The 22,287-nt window shown below is 43.0% G+C and overlaps 2 protein-coding genes across 2 annotated transcripts; one reads left to right on the plus strand and one right to left on the minus strand.

Moving 5' to 3' along the window:
• Window positions 1-2,128: 2,128 nt before the first annotated feature.
• LOC127593239 (meiosis-specific nuclear structural protein 1-like) lies at window positions 2,129-3,657 on the minus strand. The gene is made up of 2 exons (XM_052054552.1): window positions 2,934-3,657; window positions 2,129-2,831 (listed from the first exon to the last, which is right to left on the minus strand). The coding sequence occupies exons 1-2, from the start codon at window positions 3,522-3,524 to the stop codon at window positions 2,511-2,513; spliced, it is 912 nt and encodes a 303-aa protein (XP_051910512.1). The 5' UTR covers window positions 3,525-3,657; the 3' UTR covers window positions 2,129-2,510.
• A 1,171-nt stretch (window positions 3,658-4,828) lies between these two features.
• Window positions 4,829-6,770, plus strand: LOC127593453 (myosin-13-like). Its single transcript, XM_052054911.1, has one exon. The coding sequence runs from the start codon at window positions 5,274-5,276 to the stop codon at window positions 6,768-6,770; it is 1,497 nt and encodes a 498-aa protein (XP_051910871.1). The 5' UTR covers window positions 4,829-5,273.
• The last annotated feature ends 15,517 nt before the right edge of the window (window positions 6,771-22,287 follow it).

Consider the following 22,287-nt stretch of genomic DNA (forward strand, 5'->3'; position numbering starts at 1 on the left):
GAAGACTAATGTGCTCCATCCCACCCCCCCCCCCCCAACACTGCCGAGCCCCCCAACTTCCGAACAGCTGAAAGGTCCCAAATGACTGTCACACCGCTGATATATCTCCACAACAACGGTGGGTCAGTTTGTCTTTTTATAAGATATCCTTTATTTGTCCCACACTGGGGAAATTTACAACCTCCAGCAGCAACAATGTAGGTAGAAAGACGACAGAAGAAAAAAAAAACAACACCGTTCAATTAAGTGCAATATAAACACAAAATGGATAAATTGCAGTGCTATTTACAATTGTCTTTCACATCATTTAATTATTATTATTATTATTATTGTTATTTTTATTCAGCAGCCTGACAGCAGTTTGGTGCCATCCTGAGAAACATTGAACTGTGAAAATAGTCATAGGCAGCTTTGCGTTTGTGCAGCAAAAAGTGTTTTTTTATGTATTACTCTTGATCTTGAAAACAATTAAATAAAAGGGGGTAATACAAAATCTTGTGTTGTTCTATTTTTTTCCTTTAATGCAAAAAAAACAATTATTTGAAATAAAATAATAATAATCAGGATCTATGGAGTTGAATTCATTTGACTCCATGGATCATGATTTTTATTTTATTTTACACAACCCACAGCACAATAAGAAAATAAATAACTCATTTTGACCAACGTTGAAAGTGAAAATAGTTTTGATGGAAAGCATTGCATATGTGCAGTTAATGTTCAAGTCAAATAATAGAAAATATATTTTGTCCCTATTTAAATCTAGTCTTATATTTTGTGTAATCCTGACAAACAATTTTCAATGAAGATATAAGAAAATAATCTCAATAAATCTACAATCAAAGTAATGAACAGATTTATTTTGGGGTTTTTTTATCTATTGTTGTATATTATTATATTTTGTACAATCCTGATAAACAAATTTAGCCAAAAACAGCACTCTTTAAAGGGAAATTTTATTTTACTATTTTTTTCTTTTGATAAATGCAAAAAAGGCTGCTTTCATATGAAATTTTATATATATAGTATAGTACATATATGAGGTAAAATAAATTTTACTGGACAGCAGGTTAGAGAGCTTTTTTTAGCATTTTGAAAAAAAAAAGTTTTGTTTTTACAAATTAATCCTGATTCACTTATGTTGCCCAAAACCAAATTAGGTTTGACGTGTTTGTTTTAAATGTAATTTATTGGCGGCAATGGGCAGCACATCAACCTTAGTTCCGAGGTTGGGGATTCCAGTCTGGGCCAAGGTTATTAACTCTAGTTAATAAAAACGAACAGAATAACTCAAGGTAAAATTGAAAAAACATTGTCCATAAGGAAATAAAATAAAAACCCGGAGGGGGGAGTTACGAAAAAAGTCATACATCTTACAAAGCTTCATTCTTTTACCCTCAGATAATTGCTAAGCAGGTCTAGTGTTGGGCATTCCGACACCGGAACATCCCAGCCGCCACAAAAGCGTACTAGTACAATAAACAAGCCAAAGGTGATTTACTAGCTGGCCCAGACACTGATTTCATGCAGATTTCCTTAGCAGAGGCCTCTGACTGTGCATCACAATTGAACTTAGATTGGGTTACATACGTATCAAACCTCCCCGCGACAACACGATCTGCCACAGCTTTCTTTACGACCTATTAATAGGCCTCCTCTTTGCTGGCTAATGTGTCGCCACTCTGGTTTGGGGGGGGGGGGGAGAATTGGAATCCATAGTCGGCAGATGTTGGCCATTTGTGGCCAAAAGGGGCTGCGGACGGGATGGACGAGAATTTGCTGAGTTCCTGTATATGTTATAGGATGTGGATGACAAAACCAACAAAATGCGACTTCAAACCAGTTCATCTAGGGGCACGTAGACTAAAACTAATTATTACTGTTTTATATATTCATTTATTTTGTCTCTAAAATAGTCAAGAAGAAACGATTTCCTGAGTGCAAAAAAAAACAGTACATATTGATCTGACAAATCACAGCAAGTAGTCATTGTGAATGGTGTGAGAATAATGCATAAAACAAAACAAAAATTTGTCAGGTTTGTCAAATTCCAAAATCACAATGGTCAAGTTTCCAAATTCCAAGATCACACTGGTGGCAGATTTCCTGAATCCAAATTAATAAATCCAAGATTTATATTGGGACCAGACGTTTTTCATCCCAAACGATACCGCGTCAAACTTCGCAAATTCCAAGATCACGTTGTTGCAGACTTTCTGAATTCTACAAATCACATTGTTGCTGGATTTTCTGATTTAAAAGATGACATTGGTGCAAGATTTTCCTGCAGCCAAGCTCTCGTTGAATTTGTGCTGGAGTTTCCTCAATCCAGGTTCACACCTGTCCTGGATTTTACCCAAGATCATGTTGTTTTTGGAGTTCCCTCATTCCAAGATTATGGTGTTGCCAGGAATTTATTATATAATCCAAGAAAAACCACAAGAGGTGCTCTTCAGTTGTTCCGCCAATGCTCCCTTTTGCTGTTCAGCTGGTTGGTTCGTAATCGGACCTTAAAACTTCTTCTCAACATTCTGACTCTTGATGTGTTCCTTCATGGCTTTGGTCCCGTCCGTCACCCACCTGGGCAGGATGTCGTACGTCTTGTACGTGCGGTACTGGGAATCCATGATGTTGACACTGTCCTCGGTGGTCTTCTTGGTCACGTAGTTGAGGTACTCTTCAGAGACGCCGGTGGCCTTGAGCTCCTCCAGCCGATCCTGCTTCAGCTCCTCCAGCCACTTGTCCTTCTCCTTCCAGTTTTCTTTGGTGCGAGCGTAGTCGGTGTGCCATTTCTGGCGTTTGAGTAGGATCTGGTCCTCACGGTCCCTCACCTGGCGGGGGTTGCAAAATCCACAGGGTAGATCCAAAATTCCTAGCTTACCCCCTCTTGAAAGTTACCCAAAAATGGTCACCCCGTTTGGGATCCTACTCACCTGCTGCTTGATAAACTCCAGGTGCCTGCGGCCATCCTCCTGACGGTTCTTGTTCTTCTCATCCTCCTGGTCCAGGGCAATCTTGGTGCACTTGAGCACCCTCTCAAACTCGGCCTTCTCTCGGGAGTGCTCCACCGCCTCGCAGTGCTTCTTCCAACTCATCTGTTTGTCCCGCTCAGCCTGGATCTTGCTGTGGAGGATCCAGCGGTCCAACTTCATGATCTGCGTGTCCTGGGCCAGCTGGGTCTTTTCCCGTAAGCGCTGGTATTGCTTGTAAGCTTCCTTCTCAGATTTTTTCTTGGTCTCCGCCTCCAGTTTCATAGAGCACAGATCCTTTTGCATGATCTGATTCCTCCGATGCTGGGCAGCGTTGATTATGTCCTGTTTCTTCTGAGCCACCTCCTTCAGAGCCTCCAGTTCTCTCTCAATGGCATTCGGACCCCTGGCGTTGGCGAGGATCCTCTGGTGCTCCGGGATGCTGAGCACAACCGGATTTGCGTCTGACTCATCACGCGGCATCCTGATGTTGTACAGGAAGCCTTGGTGGCAGATCACCGTTTTCTTTTGCGGTTTCTTACATAAGGGATCCATCGTGAATAGATCTCCGGGCCACCTGATTGGTGGAATCCTTGAATTTGAGGAAGCTGAAAATCTGACGGCGTCACCTCGGCTTAACCCTTGACTCCTGCTTCCTTTGTCACCATTTGACAAAGTCAAAGGAAAATATTAGTTGCCAGCATACAACGTGCCATCGTGAGGTGGCAGATCTTTAAAGGACAGGTGACATCATAGGCTGAGGTCGCACTAGACATCGCCATTACATCACATTCACAACACAGCTTCATTACAAAGCGACAAGACTGCGCCAGCACGTGATATCACGTCTGACTCCTTGGTTGACTCAAGATGTTGACATCAGGCTGCAATCACATGGAGCTGCGCGGTAACCAAGGAAACAGCTATGTTAACCGAAATCGGAAATCAGCGTCGGCGGTGTCCGTTTCGATTAAAGTTGCTGTTTGTTTCTCAGAAACAGCCATAATACATTTCCTGGGATTATTTTCACCTATTCGGTCAAAATTGTGTCAAAAACGAAAACATTCCAATATGCATTGTTTAAACTGAAATATCAAATACATTATTCACTGTTTGCATCAATATTCATACTCAATTCGCTTTCTTAGTATGGATTTTACTTTAAAATGGCATCATTTAAAAGGAGGGCTCATTCAAGTGAGTATTATTTTCTTCCAAGATCTTATCGTTGATGGATTTAGTATGATGGTGCGGACTTTCCTAATTCTATGCTGGTTTTATTTTTTTGGTACAAAACAAGTTAACCCTATCATGCACCCTGTAACTCGATAACATAATCAGCTGTCCAGGGTAGGGTTAACGTTGACAATCATTGGATGGCCTCACATGTCAATCATAGCGGCCCCACCCACTAGTCATGATGTCACCCCGAAATGATTCCAAACCACCCAACAGTCCCACTGCGGGTGACCGGACACAAACATTCATTCATCTTCTGAACCGCTTGATCCTCACAAGGGTCGCGGGGGGTGTTGGAGCCTATCCCAGCTGTCTCCAGGCAGTAGGCAGGGGACACCCTGAATCGGTTGCCAGCCAATCGCAGGGCACACAGAGACGAACAACCAACCACGCTCACTCACACCTAGGGACAATTTAGAGTGTTCAATCAGCCTGCCACACATGTTTTTGGAATGTGGGATGAAACCGGAGCACCCGGAGAAAACCCACGCAGGCCCGGGGAGAACATGCAAACTCCACACAGGGAGGCCGGAGTTGGAATCGAACCCGGCCGGTACCTCTGCACTGTGAAGCCGACATGCTAACCACTGGACTGCCGGGCCGCCCCGGACACAAACATTTGTCTGGATTTACCCAATTTGCAACACCCCCGGGCATTGCTCCTGAACTCATTGGACAGTCTCATGTGTCAATCAAGTCAGCCCCGCTCACTAGTCATGATGTCACTCTCAAAAGATTCCGCCTCTAACTGTCGCGATTGGGGTGACTTCTGACACGGGCGCAGCCGATGAGACCAGACAAGTCTTGTCAGTTTCTCAAAGTTGTTGTTGTTCTCAATTTCCTGAGCAGCATCAAAATCAGGGAAGACTCGGTAGAGTTCAAGGATGTTGAGGGTGCAGCGACAATTTCTGTGACATCATCCACGTCTCTGATGTCTTTGCGTCTTTGACAGGATAAGTCACCGTTGTTAGCCTCCAGAGTGTTTAGCGTGTGCATTGCGCAGCCTTAGAGGCGGCACACTTTTCGTTCTGAATTTGTGATTAAGGACTGTCGGAACAAAGAACAATGACGAGCTCAAGCACAGATTCCGACTGCATTCTCAAGTGGAAGAACAGGAAGCTGGTGGAGAAACAAAATGAATTTAACAATCTGTGGACAAGCGACATCCAGGCACGGAATGAAAAACTCGAATCGCTGGAAGCCGATCAACGGGCCCTTGAGAAGAAACTGGACGCGGTCAACAAGGAGAATGTGGAATTGCTTTCACAGCAGAAAGTCTACGAAGCCAAAGTCTATCTGCTGACGCAGAAGAAGAGTATCCTGGAGAACCAGGTGAGCAACATGAAGACACTGGAAGCCAAGCTGAAGAAGAAGACCGCCGACCAGGAAGAGGCCAAGAGGAACTTGGAGGAAAAACTGGCGGAGCAGGCAGAGTATCACAATGAAAACCTCAAGAAGATGGAGATCAAGATCCAGAATCGTTTCCGCGATAAAGAACGAGCGCTGCAGGCGAAGATGGACGCACAACGCCTTGAGATGGAGAACATGGAGAAACACGTACAGGACATCAAAGACGAAAACAGCACGCTGAAGCAGGAACTCAAACATGCCGCTCAAAAATATGAAAAGGATTGCGAAGCTCACGAAAAAATAATGGCTAAGATTGAGTTTGACTACCAGGTCGACATTATGACGGCAAAAATGAAGAACAAGGTACTGACGGACCGAGTGGAGACACTGTCAACCACAGCCGAGGACAAGATCAAAGAGAATGAAGCCCTGAAGGACACGCTCAAAAGCAAGAACCTCGAAGTAGAGAAAAAGGGGACGGAACGGGGCAACATGTTGCTCCAGATCGAGGAGTTGATGGATAAGCTAAAAAGGGAGCAGAAGCGCACGGCCATGTTAACTGAGCGCGTGACGCACATGGAGAAGGAGATGGAGTCCATGTGGAACAAGTACGAAATCGAGCAGAAGGCTCACCTGTTCACCAAAAAACATTCGGGTATGATACTGCGGAAACACAGCGACCTGACTGATAGGATCAAGTTCCTGGACCACAGGATCAAGACTCAACAAGCCAGCATCCAGAAGCTGGAATCTCATTTGTCTGCCAAGTCTACCTTCATACGGAACATCAGCCTGGAAATTGAGACGTCCATGGCGCTGGTCAACGACCCCAAGAAATTCATCAAGGAAATCGCCCGCATCAAAGGAAAACTTTTCACTGACAAGGACTCCCATTTGGCCGAGATGGTCTTCCAAGCCATAGAGACACAGAAGCAAAGGTTCGACCGCTACGAGACGACCATCCGCAACCTCCGAAAGCAGCTCAAGTATAAGGAGCTGCACATGCAGCACCACATCGAGAAGCTTGAGAAGCCCCGCAGCGAACTCATCAAGATTGTCAACGAACAACGACGGGAAATGGCCAAACTCAAGACCCAGACGAACCAAGCGAATCACACACTGCGGGAAATCACTAGCTATCTTCCTAAGAAGGTCCAGTTGTGGGTCAAAGGTCGGCTCAGTGGGACGGTACCCGTGACACCGATACACTAAAACTGGCAGCGGGCAACCACTTTGCAGTGCATGTTCAACTTGTTTTTTTTTCCCCATACCAAAGATGCTCGCATTTGCAAAAATGGAACAGCAAATGTTTCTGGATGACGTGATGGTAGTAGCTCAAATGGGTACTCAAGTTTTGGGAGGGAACATTTTTGGGTGATTGCAAAAATGTTGGGTGGCACAAATTTTGGGGCATCGCAGGTTGCTGGAGGGTACACATTTTGGCCAGGGGACAGGGGGAGGTCGCTCAATATTGGTATCAACAAACTTTGGCCAGTAAAATCTTTTTAGAGAGTTTAAAAATGTGGACAGGTGATTCAAATTTTTTTTGAAGTGGCAACATTTTAGCGGCCCCAAGTTTTCAGGTTCACAAAACATTTAACATAAAACGGGGGGGGGGGGGGGGGTCACAAAACTGGACTTTACGAAACGTTGGGGTGTGCAAAATGTTGATGATCATGAAATCATTTTAGGGGACCACAAAATAGTTTTTGATTGGGCAAAATTATTGGTGTCACACTTGTTAAGGGGTCAAAAATGAATTTGAAGGGGTCACACATTTCATCACAAATTGTGGGTGGAGTCCAACATGGTTTGGCCGCACAACATATAACTAGATTCATTTGACATTGTAAAATAGCTTTGACCAATTAACACAACTCTATCCCTTTCATCATAAACTCGACAGCAGAAAAAAAAATCAAAACCAATCAAATCAGGTCTGAGTTAGCAGTGGACTTACCTTTCAAATCACACTGAGCTACTTCACTAACACCCTCCCCGCTAACCAGCCCTCAGTTGTTTAGCGTAATTCTAGCCATGTCTTGACAACTATCTACACCAGGTAGTGTTTCACTTTCCAATGTTGTACATTGGAAATGTACATGATAGCGATCCAGTTTCTGATCTGCAAGCACTCAGTCAGATTAACGTTAAGCCAAACAAAAAAGATGCTGTGTTTCCGGTAACATGAAATTTCAGCATAGGGTCGGTAGGTCAGACAAAGTTTTTTTTTAAATCTTTTTTTTCCCCATCAAAAATTTAAACTAATACCCTAAAACAAAACAAGAAAACATTGAACCCGCCGCACCGCGGCCGGCGCCGCCGCCACCTATTTAGTTTTCTCCCCGCTCTGGACTCGGGGGGCCGGGGCGCACCGCCGCCGCCGCCTCCGCCGACGTCCTCCATCCGCCCTCGGTGTTTACTCGGCCCGTTGTGTTCATCAAATAGTTTGCAGATTTTTTTCGATACATCAATGGATGCTATTTTCTTACCATTACGGTGCGAGCATGCAACTGTAACACAGAAAACGCGGTTTAAACTTGTCGCAAATCGCGGCCGCCGCCATGTTTCAATGTTGTTGACAGACGACAGGGCAAACGACGCACACGCTCAACTTGAATATCTCGAGAGTTTGCACCGATGTAAACCCTCTACATTTTTGTGTAGAGGGTTTACATCGGTTTTGAAAAAAATGCTGACCGTAAAGTTATTTTTCGACGTAGAAATTCTCAGTCGGTCAGGTTACCGGGAACACGTTTTTTTTTTTCTTCTACGCCTTAGCGAGATACCTCTATGTATATACTGTATGCACTGTAAAGCAAAATTGTCGCAATCACGTACCTGGATGTAAGACTTGATGCTTTGAGAAGAGAAGAGGCTGGAACGGATTAATGGCATTTCCATTCATTTCTGTGGGGAAAGTTGAATTGAAATATGACAGTGTTGAGTTCGGACCATGGTCATGTCCAAATTAAACTTGGCTTGATTTTTGTACTGGGATCTTTCTTGTGCTGCCCTTTTAAAATACAAAAGTGTCAAAGGTTTTCAGAGGAATGCAATAACAGTCCCTCTCCCTGGATGCTACTTTTAAGTGGAAACACTTTCTGCAGGTAGAACATGCAAAAGGTTTTTGGAAAGTTCTTTTTTTAAACGCAGTCGGGGATTTCCTCCCATGTCCCATTTAAAAGAGCAGACAAGACCGTGGGAGGGTTTCGGGCCGGACTTCAAATGGACAGAGCCTGGCGGGAGCAGGTTATCCTATCTGGTCTCACGAATTAAGCCTTTATAGTTTACATATTACTTATTATATGGAGCAGAACATAAGAAATTGAGGGTTACTTTTTCAATAATTTTAAGCCATTTCTGGAATGCCCATAACATACCACACCACAAATTCAACTTCACACAAAATTATTAGGTGGTTACTATAGCTACATATTCCAAGCTAGTAAGTTAGCCAGGATTAATGGAACATTCTGGCTGTTATAATGTTTTAAACAACCACCAGCAACTTTTTTATCTTACCAGTATCTCAATACAGTGAACTGCAACGTCTTCGCTCAGGCTTGTGCCCCCGCCCCGTATCTGATGCCCATTCCTTCCCGTCGATTAAAATCAGGCACAGGGTTTTGTTTTTGTTTTTCCTCTACTTCAATAGAGCGAAAATGTGTCCATATAGCACGTCTTCTCATTGTCCCGGGCCCCGTGAAAAGCATCACCATGAACGCTTTCACTTTTACGCAGCTGTCATTTTGCAGTGACTCGCGACACGCCACGAGTTGACCAAATTGCGCGAGAACTCGCCACCTAGCGTTAATTTAGTGGTGAATCGCGCGAGAACTCTTCCCCGGACGTTAGTTCACCTTGAATCGCGCGAGAAGTCCTCCCCGAACGTTATTTAACCTTGAATCGCGCGAGAACTCGGTTGAGAGGGTGATGACCGACGCCAAGAAATAATTTTTCTTCCTCGTGAACAAAAATGACTTCAGCATTTACACATACAGTACATACAGCACATTTGAGAATAAAGTTGTATTCAATTCAATTCATAGTCTGTATTTAGTGTTCTGGATTTTTGTCTTATCTTTATTAGTCCACGAAAATGCATATTGTTTCAGTCCCACTTGCCTCTTATTATTGGAGGTTTTTGTCTCCTGTATTCTCGTTTTCATCTGCTGAAAAGTGCGTTGACATATTTTGGTTTTGATGCTCCATTTGATGCAACAAATGTCAGCCAATGACTGGCTTTGTTGTGTTTTGTCTTTGGATTTATTCATATTTCTAGATGATGACACCAACATACAACATAAAACTTTTTGGCCTTATTTGTCATGGACGTGGTTCACTTTTGCCTGTCTTGTGCGGTTGACAGTAGATTTACGTGTATGTCTATGACCCTCTACTGTACGGTCACACTGGTTGATGCAACCAGCCCCCCCGCCCCCCTGACCCTTTTGTCCGCTGGCCTGCTTTATGATGGAAACCGATACAAACATGGTGATAGGGTTTCGGGATAAATTATTCACGCTCCTACTCCTCTAGTGCTGCCGTTTTGGGGGCTGCGCAGAACACAATAAGACATTGATTGCCATATTGGAGGATTGCAGTTTTGTAGATTTACAGGCTGCAGGGGCGCCCGTCCCATCAACCTAATGTCTCCAGCATCTGCCGGGATATAGCCTTTAATTGAAAAGAATTTGTGGAGCGAAAGTGGGGGGACGGGGGGCTCTTGGTCCGAGTCGTCCCATGAGAGCCAAGTAATAAAAAGAAAATAACTCCTCTTCTTTTTAGTGCCTATGGAAGCCATAAAGAATAACAGGACATGGTGATATAACAGCATGGCGAGTGGGTGCGGGTCTTCCAGCCAAGTGGAGCATCTGCTAAGACGGTTGCCGATCGGATTAAACGTTCTGGCCACTTTGCCTGCGGGACAACCTGACGGCGACGCTTCATAAAGCATCTCTTTGTCAGATTTATTTAGACATGAAAGATGTGTTTCTACTTTAGTGTCACCCGCTCACCGTGTACCTTCTCCCCCCCCTCCCTGTAAAACAAACGGGCCGGGCGGCAGACATCCTGGAGGCCGATAGAGGATAAGTGATGAGTCTAGCAGGACCGCGGGCAGAATAACAATGTTCACCTTTTAATGTGGTTGCACTCCACCTTTGGGAGTCTTCACAATGGACAGGGGCATGAATGAGATGTGTCTGTGGGGAGCTCCGAAGCCTCTGGCTGCAAAATTTGGGGGTTCAAAAAATTTTAAAGGGTAGCTAAACACTCAAATTTCCGAAGCAAAAACACATTTTTTTTGTGGGACACAATTTTTTGGATGTACAAAATTTTTCAGCAAAATCTTTTGGAGGCATCATAGTTGGGCGGTCACATTTTGGGTTGGGATTAACGATTTTGAAAAATTTGTTTTTTCATTTTCCCGAAAATTAATAGGATTTTTTTTTAAGGTCCTCCCCACAAACACAAGCAATAAATGAATCTATACTTTGCGATTTGAAACTGCATTCGATCACATTGCTTTATTAATCTGAAATTGATTAATTGTTCAGGCCAAATTTTGGGGTCAGCAAAATAATTTGCGAGGAGACAAAATTTGGAGGGTGTCACATTTTTTGTGGATCGTAAGTCTGGAGCGGACTCGGCACATCGGCTCCCTGAAAATGTGCGAAATGTTGCTCTGGAAGATCGGTTGAAAATTTATTAGGGGATGTGGTGAAACATTTTGGGGTGCCACTTAAACCGCATTTTGTGAATTTAATTAGTTGCGGTTGCAGCAAACAAGGTGAAGGATGTGGTCTACGAAGCACTCTTGGCATGTGACGGCTTTGCTGCTTGCTCCCACCCGGGTTCAACTACATTCTGCTGTTACAAAGAAGCAAAAAGTGCTGCGTTCGCACATTTCACACTTGGAAGTTGACAAGTACGTACACTGGATGAGGCCATCGGCCAAATTGTTTTTGGGACCCTTGGGAATCATCTCCACCCAACGCAAACAGATATAGATTCTCTACATCAACAAGAGAAAGGTGAAGCCAAAAAGCAACATCAATGGCACATCAGAGTACATGACACAAAAACATCGGGGTGGGGGGGGGGGGCACAAAATATAGGATTTCTTTTTTTTTTTCTTTATCGGTGGTCACAGCATGGGTGTTGACTTGTCAGAGTGCAAAGCTGCTGTGACAGAATGCGACACAGGATCCGGAGTAGGGGATGGAGGAGTGGGTACGGGTTGGGGCGGGGGGGTTAAGGGGAATCCCCCCCCTCCACCATAATACGGACAGCCTGAAAATAAATCCTCAATTTAATGTCGGCCGTCACACAGCTGCCAATCACAAATGACACAGCTGGTACAACCGTGTCCGGTACCCATCTTCCCTTCAGGTTGAGCTGTCAATAACTTTGGAATTCACAACACAATGGCACCCTGGTAACAGCTAACAATGGATTAGCGTGCAGCACACCAATGCACTTTTTATTTTTTAATCACCTAAGCCCGCAAAGAGCAACATGGCCCGACACGACCGAATTGGACGATTCAACAGTTTTTGCCATAACTCAATGGACATTGTGCTCATGTATTGTTTTTCGATACAGCTTGCGTGTAAGATGTTTCCAGGTTAATACCGTAATAATTTTGATGATATCTTCTTTAGTTATTAATTTATTGTTTCTTGTTGTACATGTAATATTTGCTCCATGTACAGCACTTGGTTGTTATAAAGTGCTCTATAAATACAAGTGAGTTGAGTTGAGACTGTCGATGGCATTTTGCATTGGGTGTTAGCATTAAGCTAGTAGATTGGTTTTCTTTTGTTATTCTCTTTGAGATAAGTGTTCATGTAAATTCCAACAGGCGCACCGTCGCTAGTGAATAATGAACAATTCTTTTTAAAAGAGCTTTTCAGCTATTTAGAGCCAAACACCGCTGAACTTTACAGGAAATCTAAACAAAACAAAGAGATTTGCATGTTGTGTAGTCCAAATAACCCAATAATATTGTCTGCGCGCCAGCTAGCTTAATGCTAACAAAATGGACAACAGCAGTCACAAGCTAATGCTTCGCATTGAGAGCCACATAAATGTATCCCTTTAAGCAATAGATATGTCGGCAACACCAGTCCTCAATTATACTCACAAATATGCATCCTTTATCCTCTGCGAAAAACAAGCTTGATAACAGCAACTGTGTTATGTCGCCGCCTGGTGGCCAAAGCGCACACACCAGAAAGAGCAGTACAATGAACTGAATTGAAGCATTGAATCAAAATGCATAAACTGTTGAATTCTTTACATTCTATTCAATTATGTTGCTACGCGATGCTTCTAAAAATTCAATTATCGAGTGTTATTTTTCTTAATTAAAAATAAATCAATAAATAAATAAATACTTTACGTGGGATCTTAGATTTACCAGCCAGAACATAAATAGACAATCATTCCGATTACACGACGTTGTCACTCCTGGGTGGAGCTGACTGCCTCTGATCTTAACCAGAGGAGTTTTTTTGGGGGTGTTTCGGGGAGGCCCCTGGTTCAATCACACTTAATCACACACACACACACGCGCACACACGTCTCATCAAGGTCGTAAGCGCTGCTCAGACCTGACAGGTAATGGTCCTGTGGTTTGGACACCAATCAGTCCCTGAAAATGTTTACATTTCATACATGCTGCACGTTTTTTTTGGGACACTCGGGGCTACACTATGCCACCAAATTATGCTTCTTTTTCATATAGCGCTGCATGATGTCATTATCAATCATCGCTGTTGTGCGTCGAACGCTCTCATGCTTGCAACGTTGACGTGTTTACGCTCACTATTTCCATCTGTTGTAGTCGGAACAATCAGCGGCAATGCGTGGGCAACGGTTGACCGGTCTGTGGGGGTGATGTGATGGTTCGTGGGGCGGGGGGGTAACTTGGGTTTCGTGATTGGGAGGCTGGGCTTGATTATGCCGGACTGCAGCCATGGCGAGCAGGGGGGGGGGGGGGGGTTCGGCATCGGGGGATGGTTGCTTCTCTTCAAGGCCTTCTCAAGGCCTCACACTATGTTCCGACATTAGATTTTAGGTGGTCACCAAAAAAAAAAAAACGTAATTAGAATCATTTTCTCACAAGAAGTGGGGTGTATGTGTGTGGGGAGGGGGGAACTGGAAAATCCATCATATCACACACACACAGAAAAAAAAGTAAAAAGTAACAGTGAAGTCAAATATTGCTGCATTACTTTAACATGGTTGGAGCATATTTTTAGGAAAATAAAGGGAGAAAAAAATGTTTAAACACTTTTTTGAGTTACTTGTTCAACTTTGTCCATATGCCACAAATGTGCAAGATTCAACAAAATTCAAAAACTGTCGATATCACCATTGTGGTCCATGTATAACCCGTATGCCCATTTTAGCTAATTAGATCTTATCCAAGTATCAGCAAACTTTTACACGTTCCAAAATGAAACCCTAAATAATCATTTAGATGTCAAAGGAAAACTATTACTACTGAGAAGTCAAGTTACACCCCCTGAGGACGAGCAGTGGTGGCTGGTAGTGGGCGGGTGTGGGGGGGGGGGCTGATCCTGATGACTGTGTGCATAGAAGGCGAAAGAAAGCAAAGAAACACAGGCGGGATGAAAGGCGGCGTCGCTCCCTCGTGATGTCGGCTGTGCAGACGTCGCAGGTCCCGGCCTCAGGTTTCTCCCCTCTCGGACTGGCCGGAAGCGACGTGTTTCCCCTGGCGACAAGCTCTTCCTGCAAAATAAAGAAATGATTAGAAAGATGACAGCTGGGCCAGACGACTTGAAAGCCCATGGGGAAAGGGGTATCAAGGGGGGGGGCAGGGGGTATGGCGGACAACCCGCCAACATTACGTCGGCCTCTCCGCTTTTCCTGGCTGATTTTAGGCATAGACAGGGTCATTTCATTATATATATATATATATATATATATATATATATATATATATACACAATGGGAACAGCAAGGATACTGCGCAGAACCCTCAAGCTTCCTGGCCTCTGGTAGAGGACCCGAGCTGAATGAGGGACGGACACCACCCGAGGGGTGAGATGAGGATTTTTTTTTCTGTGTGTGTGTATATATATATATATATATATATATATATATATATATATATATATATATATATATTCATTCATTCATTCATCTTCTGTACCGCTTGATCCTCACTAGGGTCGCGGGGGGTGCTGGAGCCCATCCCAGCCGTCTCCGGGCAGTAGGCGGGGGACACCCTGAATCGGTTGCCAGCCAATCGCAGGGCACACATAGACAAACAACCATCCATGCTCACACTCACACCTAGGGACAATTTAGAGTGTTCAATCAGCCTGCCATGCATATTTTTGGAATGTGGGAGGAAACCGGAGCACCCGGAGAAAACCCACGCAGGCCCGGGGAGAACATGCAAACTCCACACAGGGAGGCCGGAGCTGGAATCGAACCCGGTACCTCTGCACTGTGAAGCCGACGTGCTAACCACTGGACTACCGGGCCGCTATATATATATATATATATATATATACATTTTTTTTTCATTAAAAAAAAAAATAAAGACGGTAGTATCCTGTAACGCTTGACATTCCTCCCCGCAAATCATTTGTCCAGAGTCTACAGCCGAAGGGTTGGGGCTCCGGGGGCAGCGACCCCTGGCAATCTGACCGTGTGGCAGCCAAAACCAGCCCCCCTTACCACCACCCACCCAACACACGCTCACACACACACACACACACACACAGACGCACGCATGCAGTATGGCCTTGTGGGAGCCCCACATTCCATGGCAAAGTCCTCTAGCATTTCCTGCAGAGGACTTAAGGCGGCATTAAAAATTATATTCTGTGCTCAAGGATGGATTTTATCTCCTGTTGACAATAATACTCTCATTTAGTTGTTTTATGTCCCTTCGATAGATACTAAAGCACATAAGTGTCCATATCCTGGAGGTGGGTGGTGGGGGTGTGTGGGTGGTTTGTATATGCATCATCAGGCTAGAAAGAAGCAAACAATTAAGCTCAAAAAAGAAACGTAAATAGCCTCTGATTTACTCAGTATCGGTGAAGGAATTTGTCATGGTTCGTCACGACTGTACGACGTTGATTTTTGTGTCGATTTACAGTTTGAAACACATAAAATATAATAGGAGGAATCAGCGAATGAGAGACTAGAGTTAGCATGTTGACGTGGGATAGCACTGGCTAAGTGGCTAAACGTTAGCCACTTTGCGTGTTGAATTATTTGGCTTAATTTGTGCTCTTGTTCTTCGTGAGCTTGTTACATGTTAAATTTAGTAATTGAACGTGCAGTGAGACCTTTATTTATCCTTAACCACCCGTGGAAGGATTACATTTCATTCTAACAAGTGGTTGTATGTTATGTTGACGCTAATGTACTTTAGCACAGTGGATATAAGACACTTTTTCTTTTGGACATATTACACCGTTTCTTTTCTCTGTTGCACTCATTCCTCTTGGCTCACACTTCTGACTAGGCGAGTCTTCAGTCACGGTCCATGTGCAAAAATGATCACTTCAAAATCCCGTCGATATATCATGATTTAAAAATCCATGGTACGGTGAAACCGCAGAAAGAAAAACGCAATGTGGCGAGGAACGACTGCAAAAACGAATTGTCCGAGTCAGCTGGTTTGCGTTGGTAAACCTGTACAACCTGATTGTGTGCATCCAGTAGACAGTTGTGACCCGTCCAGGTGTCACAAGTCTGTTGCCGTGGTGATTAGTAGTGACATAGGTTAACACCTGCTCGTGCTCACTCATGAAGATTAATTTGGCTACACATGCACACACACACACACACACACACACACACACACACACACACACACACACACACACGCGCGCACGTACAAAGAGGACCCATGTCCCCTTTAATGGGCACTGATAAAAGACAGGCTCCATCTTTGGAGGAAGGTCAGCGCTGCTGCATTTAGACATTTTCGAGCAGCGCATGACTATCAAGCAAGAACGGTCCTGGCCGCATTGAGTTACAAGGCATGGCCGCTGACAGGTCGACAAATGTAGGCCTGTCCTTCCGGGCGATTGACGCAGGAGCGGATCACGAACCGTCAGTGGGACGCACTGGGATGATGGCCAGCGACATGCTTCGCGTTCTATTTGCGCTCCCAGGATCGAATGAGCAGATGTGCCGGCGACTGGATGGAATTTGACAGCTCCATCAATCTGTCACATACACCCGAAATGTTTCATTCATCCGATAACTTTACAGATTAAATGCGAGGCTGCTGATGCAATGTGCTTGGCCACACCCCCAAAAACAATGACTTGCCAATGACAACGCAGATAATTTTCTGGCGGGTCACTGTTGAATTAATTGATACATTTTATGTTTCTTTAAAGCAGAGGAAGTAACTGTTGTAAATATTGTCTCATATATGTGTAGCTGAGGGGAATGATTTTGTTGGTCAGTTTCCATAACCACAAATTAACAGGTGACTTTTTGGCAACATCAGTGTAAACAATAAACTATACTTCTTATTACTGGTAAGATAATGCTTTGTTAGCTTGCTTACGCTAAAGTTATATGACCGTTTACGTAGTCGGTTAATTACTTCAAAAGTAAAGAGGTACACTTTTTATCTGCGCCAAGTTCAACACATAAAAAAATAACAATGCTATGTCTTTGCTAGCCCATTAGCCCTAAATGTAAACATTATGCTACTGCCACTAAGCTAAAGAAGCTAGTTATGGGGCTAGTTGTGACACTTAAAAATTACAATGCTATGTCTTTGCTACCCCGTTAGCCCAAAATGTAAACATTATGCTACTGCCACTAAGCTAAAGAAGCTAGTTGTGGGGCTAGTTGTGACACTTAAAAATGACAATGCTATGTCTTTGCTAGCCCGTTAGCCCAAAATGTAAACATTATGCTACTGCCACTAAGCTAAAGAAGCTAGTTGTGACACTTAAAAATTACAATGCTATGTCTTTGCTAGCCCGTTAGCCCAAAATGTAAACATTATGCTACTGCCACTAAGTTAAAGAGGCTAGTAATGGGGCTAGTTTTGTTCAAGTGTCATCAACATTTTTTAATTGGACCTTATATACTGTGCAAGAAATAAAAAATAAACATTTTAATCCTTTAATCATGGTGGCCTGCGGCGGGATAAGGCCATTTAACTTTGGTCCTGTGCATTAATAGTTTTTAAGTGGACCTTCCCTAAACCCAAAACGCTCACATGGTACTATTTAGTTGTTCTTTTTGCTCCTAATAGTCGTTGATATGCACTATTAGAGGGTATTCACTGTGTAGTTTGTGCTTACATGAAAGCGCTGCTTTGTTTACGGGAATTGGAAATCATGAACATGCCATGGAAAGCATTGTCATCACGGTTAAGACCTGCGGGAAGAGGAAAGGATGCAGGGACGCTTAATAACAATGAACAAATCCGCGTGTACGCTTCACTGAGCGGTCAGAATGTCGGAGAGAGGAAAAGAAGCGGGCAGGGTCTAATCTGTGGCAAATCCATGGCATTGATTATCTGCCCGGGAGAATATTGTGGCTTGATCGCGTTGACGTTTTTTTTTTCTTCTTGTTTTTATGATTAAAAAGTGATTTTTGAAACAACAGGAAAGAAAATAGTGGCCCACCAAACATTCGACTGCGGTCAGCTAAAACCACGCCACATTGAACGCATCCGGCAGACTGAATAACAGGACTAAATATTTGGATTAAATCAATTTCCTTTTGTTTCTCATATTTTATACCATTGAAAAGGGGAATTTATAAGCATTTGGCTTTATAAAACTTTATTTTGTTATTTTATTGTATTATACTTTTAGCCTTGTTATGAGTTGCTTGCTTTAAGTAGCTTGCCTCAACAATCATTATAATTTTTCTATATTTTATTGTATTTTTTTTCCACAATTAGATTATATTTTTCTTTTAAAAAGGTGATTTATAGTCAACATTTTAAACCCCATTTTTAAAAATAGCATTTCAAAAAATATTTTGTTATTTATTTTTTATCAGTCATTAACTTTAAATTTCTCATTTTAATAGAAATAAAAATGTAACATTACTACTACTATGATGTGTTTCAATTTTTTTTATTTATTTTTATTTATCTGGAACCTTTTTATGGCACTTGTTTGTTTTTTTTTTGGGGGGGGGGGGTTGCCACCAACATGTTATTAATTTAACCTGTCAGTCCACTTCCTGAACTGCCCCTACTGATGTTTTGCATGATGAAAAAAAAAAAAAAAAACAGGGAAATGCCTGCTTTTGCAGGTAAGCGGGAAAAGGTCTCAGAGTCGTCACGCTATGCTACCCCAACAATGCCACATAGCAACAATGAGGCCCTCGGTGTATTGTCCAACAGGCCTGCAGGCAACAAGTATTTCTTCTACTTTTCTTGTGAATTATTGCTACCATTCATCTCTTCCAAGCTATCATGATGTACCTTTCACACAGACCAGGAAAAAGGTGTAAAGAAGGGTATAAAATAGCCAGCAGCTCAGGGATGCTTTGTTCGCCCTCACTATAGAAAAAAAAAAGGGCGGATGTGGGAATCAGCCCAAGGAGGCGACCGGGAGACAAAGTCCAAGTGACATCCAAGCATCAGCCAAACTCGTCATCAAGCATATCGCTGACAAAAAACGCCGGCGGGCTTGGTCGGGTGTGTCTTTAAAGGCTGTGACCTCAATGACTACAAGCAAGTTTTACAATTTGGAAAAATAATACAATCACGGGTTCCTCCTCCACTTCAATATTGCGATCCCGATTTAATATGCCCAATTTTTTTTTCACAACTATTTTTTTATTTAAACAAACACATGGTATAAATTAATCTATTATAATAAACACTGCTCTAGTACATGTTATGATTGACTGCATAAAGTGGCAGGTAGAGCTGCAGGAGGCCATCATGGGGGTGCCGCTCTCGCTCATCAGTCATCGTGGGGCGCTCTGCCCTTGCCGCTGCTAAAAATTGAAGCTCAAGTCGTGTCCTATTTTGGTTTGAGGCCTCAGCGCCAACCTTGCCACCCACTCCGCATGCGTACTTTCCCCTTGTCTGCTCACCCCCCTCCCCCACGAGGGGGGGGGGTGTCCGCGAATGCGGTGGCGACATAGCTGGCCAAGAAAGGCAGAAGGGACAAACATAGATGTCATTATCATCAGAGAACACACGCAAAAAAAAAAAATTGTGAACCGTAAAGATGACCCGTCACAAGAAAATTACATGGAAAGCAAAAGAAACAAGAAAAAAATGGGCAAAGGTTTGGTGAAATAAATACTCATTGCATATAAAATGACAAAAATAAGACATAATAATAATATTAAATTGTTATTGTGGGTTTTTTAAATTAAATTACATCTATTTCTGACAGTTCATTCTGCACTCTCAGGAAATTCCCCTTTAAAATGAATTTAAATTTAATTCAATTAACATTTGACAGTTTTTAAATATGCTACATAATATATAAGTCAAATAAAAATAAAAAATACTTTGAATGAAATTTAATTAGATTTTTTTTCATTTAACAATGTTTTTTTAATTATTTTTATGACCTTATATTTAATTGTGGCATCCCTCAAAATGAAATTAAATCAATCTTCATGCTCCCTGCTCCGTCCCTATTTTAGGTGAACTTAAAACGAAATAAAAATATTCATTTTTATTAGTTACCAAACAATTGGATTGAAATAAATCTACATTTTCCCCCTTTTTGCCAATTTACTATTTAGACATGTTTCGTTTATCTTTAATTAAATATTTGTTTCTGCCACTTCCGTCACACAAAATTCCACCTCAAGACTAAATGGAATGAAATGAACTGACTTCAATGTTTGAAATTGCATTTCATTCATCAACACTCTTGTAATGATTGTATGATATGACATTAACTGCTGCCCGTTCGGTTTCCCCTTGCGGTCAACTAAAAACGTAACCTCCTGACAAATCAAATGAATTGGAAAATAATCCATTGCTTCATTTTGCGCTTTCAAAATAAAATCGAACCTGCATCAAGTAACATTTGTCCTGTTTCAAAAGACGCTTTGTCTGCTTTCCAGTTGCCGGTAAACAAACAGCGCCGCGTCCACTCCACATTTACATGCTGTTCAAATCCCACGCAAATATCAACACACTCCGTGTCCTCTAATGATGCGTCTACTTTGCGTATGGCGGTGCGCAAAGATGGAATTAATCAAATAAAGCTCTGGCCTGATTGCTTGAATTTGTTTATGGCACGGGAGATAACATTGGACGTGAAACACAAATCCCCAACTACTCATCCTGAAAGGATTCCTGGCGGGCATACACGCAAATATTTGTTTATCCTTTGTGACTCCCGGTCGTGGTTCTGCATGCGTCGTTAATTGACTCGGCGTGTTGTTTATGTGTTTGCCTGCAATTTTACAAAAGATTTATACCATGTGGAGGGGCCGCAGATTCGCGCAATGGGTAAATGACAGCGCAATCTGGGATGCTTACTTTTAAATACCATGGCTAAGTTCAAAAATTCCACTTTGTTTTGACGTTGGATTTGTGTGCGGTATACTGACGAGGGGGGTGCGCCGACTTTTAACAATGTAGGGAATCTTTGATGTGGTGGAGTTGGTCAATTGGACCCTTTTTAGGCTGTGCATGATAGAGCCGGGGTGCGGCAACACTTGTCGGTTGAGCACATTTTTAGGAGAGGTTTTCTATAATGGGAATTTCCAACTAGTCGACTATTTTTAAAAAAAAATAAAAAATATATTTTTCTGTTAATCTGTGTTAAAAGCGCAGGTTCTCAAGCACCGCTTGTGGTATTTGTGTGCACGTGCCTGTGCAAGGTGCATTTATAGCACAGGTGTCAAAGTCATGGCCCGGGGGCCAGATCTGGCCCGCCACGTGATTTTATGTGGCCCGCAAAAACAAATCATCTATGTCAACTCCCATGATCCTTGCTTAAATCTGTACTGAAATCTCAAATTGCCATACGTGATAAATAACAGTGACATTTTACAATAATTTTGTTACCCTATTGATACTCATTTGAGCAACCGATTTCAACACTAGTGAACCATCATTTTTTTGTGTGTGTGTGTGTACAAGTAATAATATGATGTGCCGATTCAACATTTATCCGGTTTCAATGTCTTAACAACCCACCGAGTGAAGACATAACTCCAAAGTGGCCCGCGAAAAAAATGAGTCGACACCCCTGATTTATAGTATGAACGGCGGAAGGATAAACTAGACTGCTTGGCAGCAACTCTGTCGTGATGTGGCTAATACAGTGGAACTTTGATGAGGCTAAGATTCACAACATTTAAATGAATAGGTCCTGTTGGTGTTCATAGGTCCGTTTCCCAGAGGTATGCGATAGGGGCGAGCCAAGAGGAAGTGGGGCTCCCCCCCCCCTGAACAACAATGGTCCTCCACAGAGCTCCCGCCAAGGCCCAGCCAGTCATGAAACTCGGCGGGGATGTCATTGACCTCGAGGTTAACTCTCCTCAGGTAAGCAGCGCCAGAACTCGGACAAAAGAGCGCTTCTCTTACAGGTGGAGCAGCGCGGTGTATCCGTACTCTCCCGCATTGACAGATTTTCTAATTCACTGCGGATTCCCATAAGAGTGGGTGGCCCGGAACAACAGTGGGCCCATTCATAGTGAGCGAGACGGGGTAAGGTGGGGTGTTGGGGTGCGTAAATGAACCTGGATTAATTTAAGAATG

This window comes from Hippocampus zosterae, chromosome 20 (genome assembly GCF_025434085.1).
Source record: "Hippocampus zosterae strain Florida chromosome 20, ASM2543408v3, whole genome shotgun sequence".
Taxonomy (NCBI): Eukaryota; Metazoa; Chordata; class Actinopteri; order Syngnathiformes; family Syngnathidae; genus Hippocampus; species Hippocampus zosterae.

Excerpts from the sequence above, each read along its gene's own strand:
- LOC127593239 (XM_052054552.1), bottom strand. The coding sequence starts at position 3,524 with ATGGATCCCTTATGTAAGAAACCGCAAAAGAAAACGGTGATCTGCCAC. Across the intron at positions 2,832-2,933 it reads TGGAGTTTATCAAGCAGCAG|GTGAGGGACCGTGAGGACCA; the intron begins GTGAGTAGGATC and ends AACCCCCGCCAG.
- LOC127593453 (XM_052054911.1), top strand. The coding sequence starts at position 5,274 with ATGACGAGCTCAAGCACAGATTCCGACTGCATTCTCAAGTGGAAGAAC.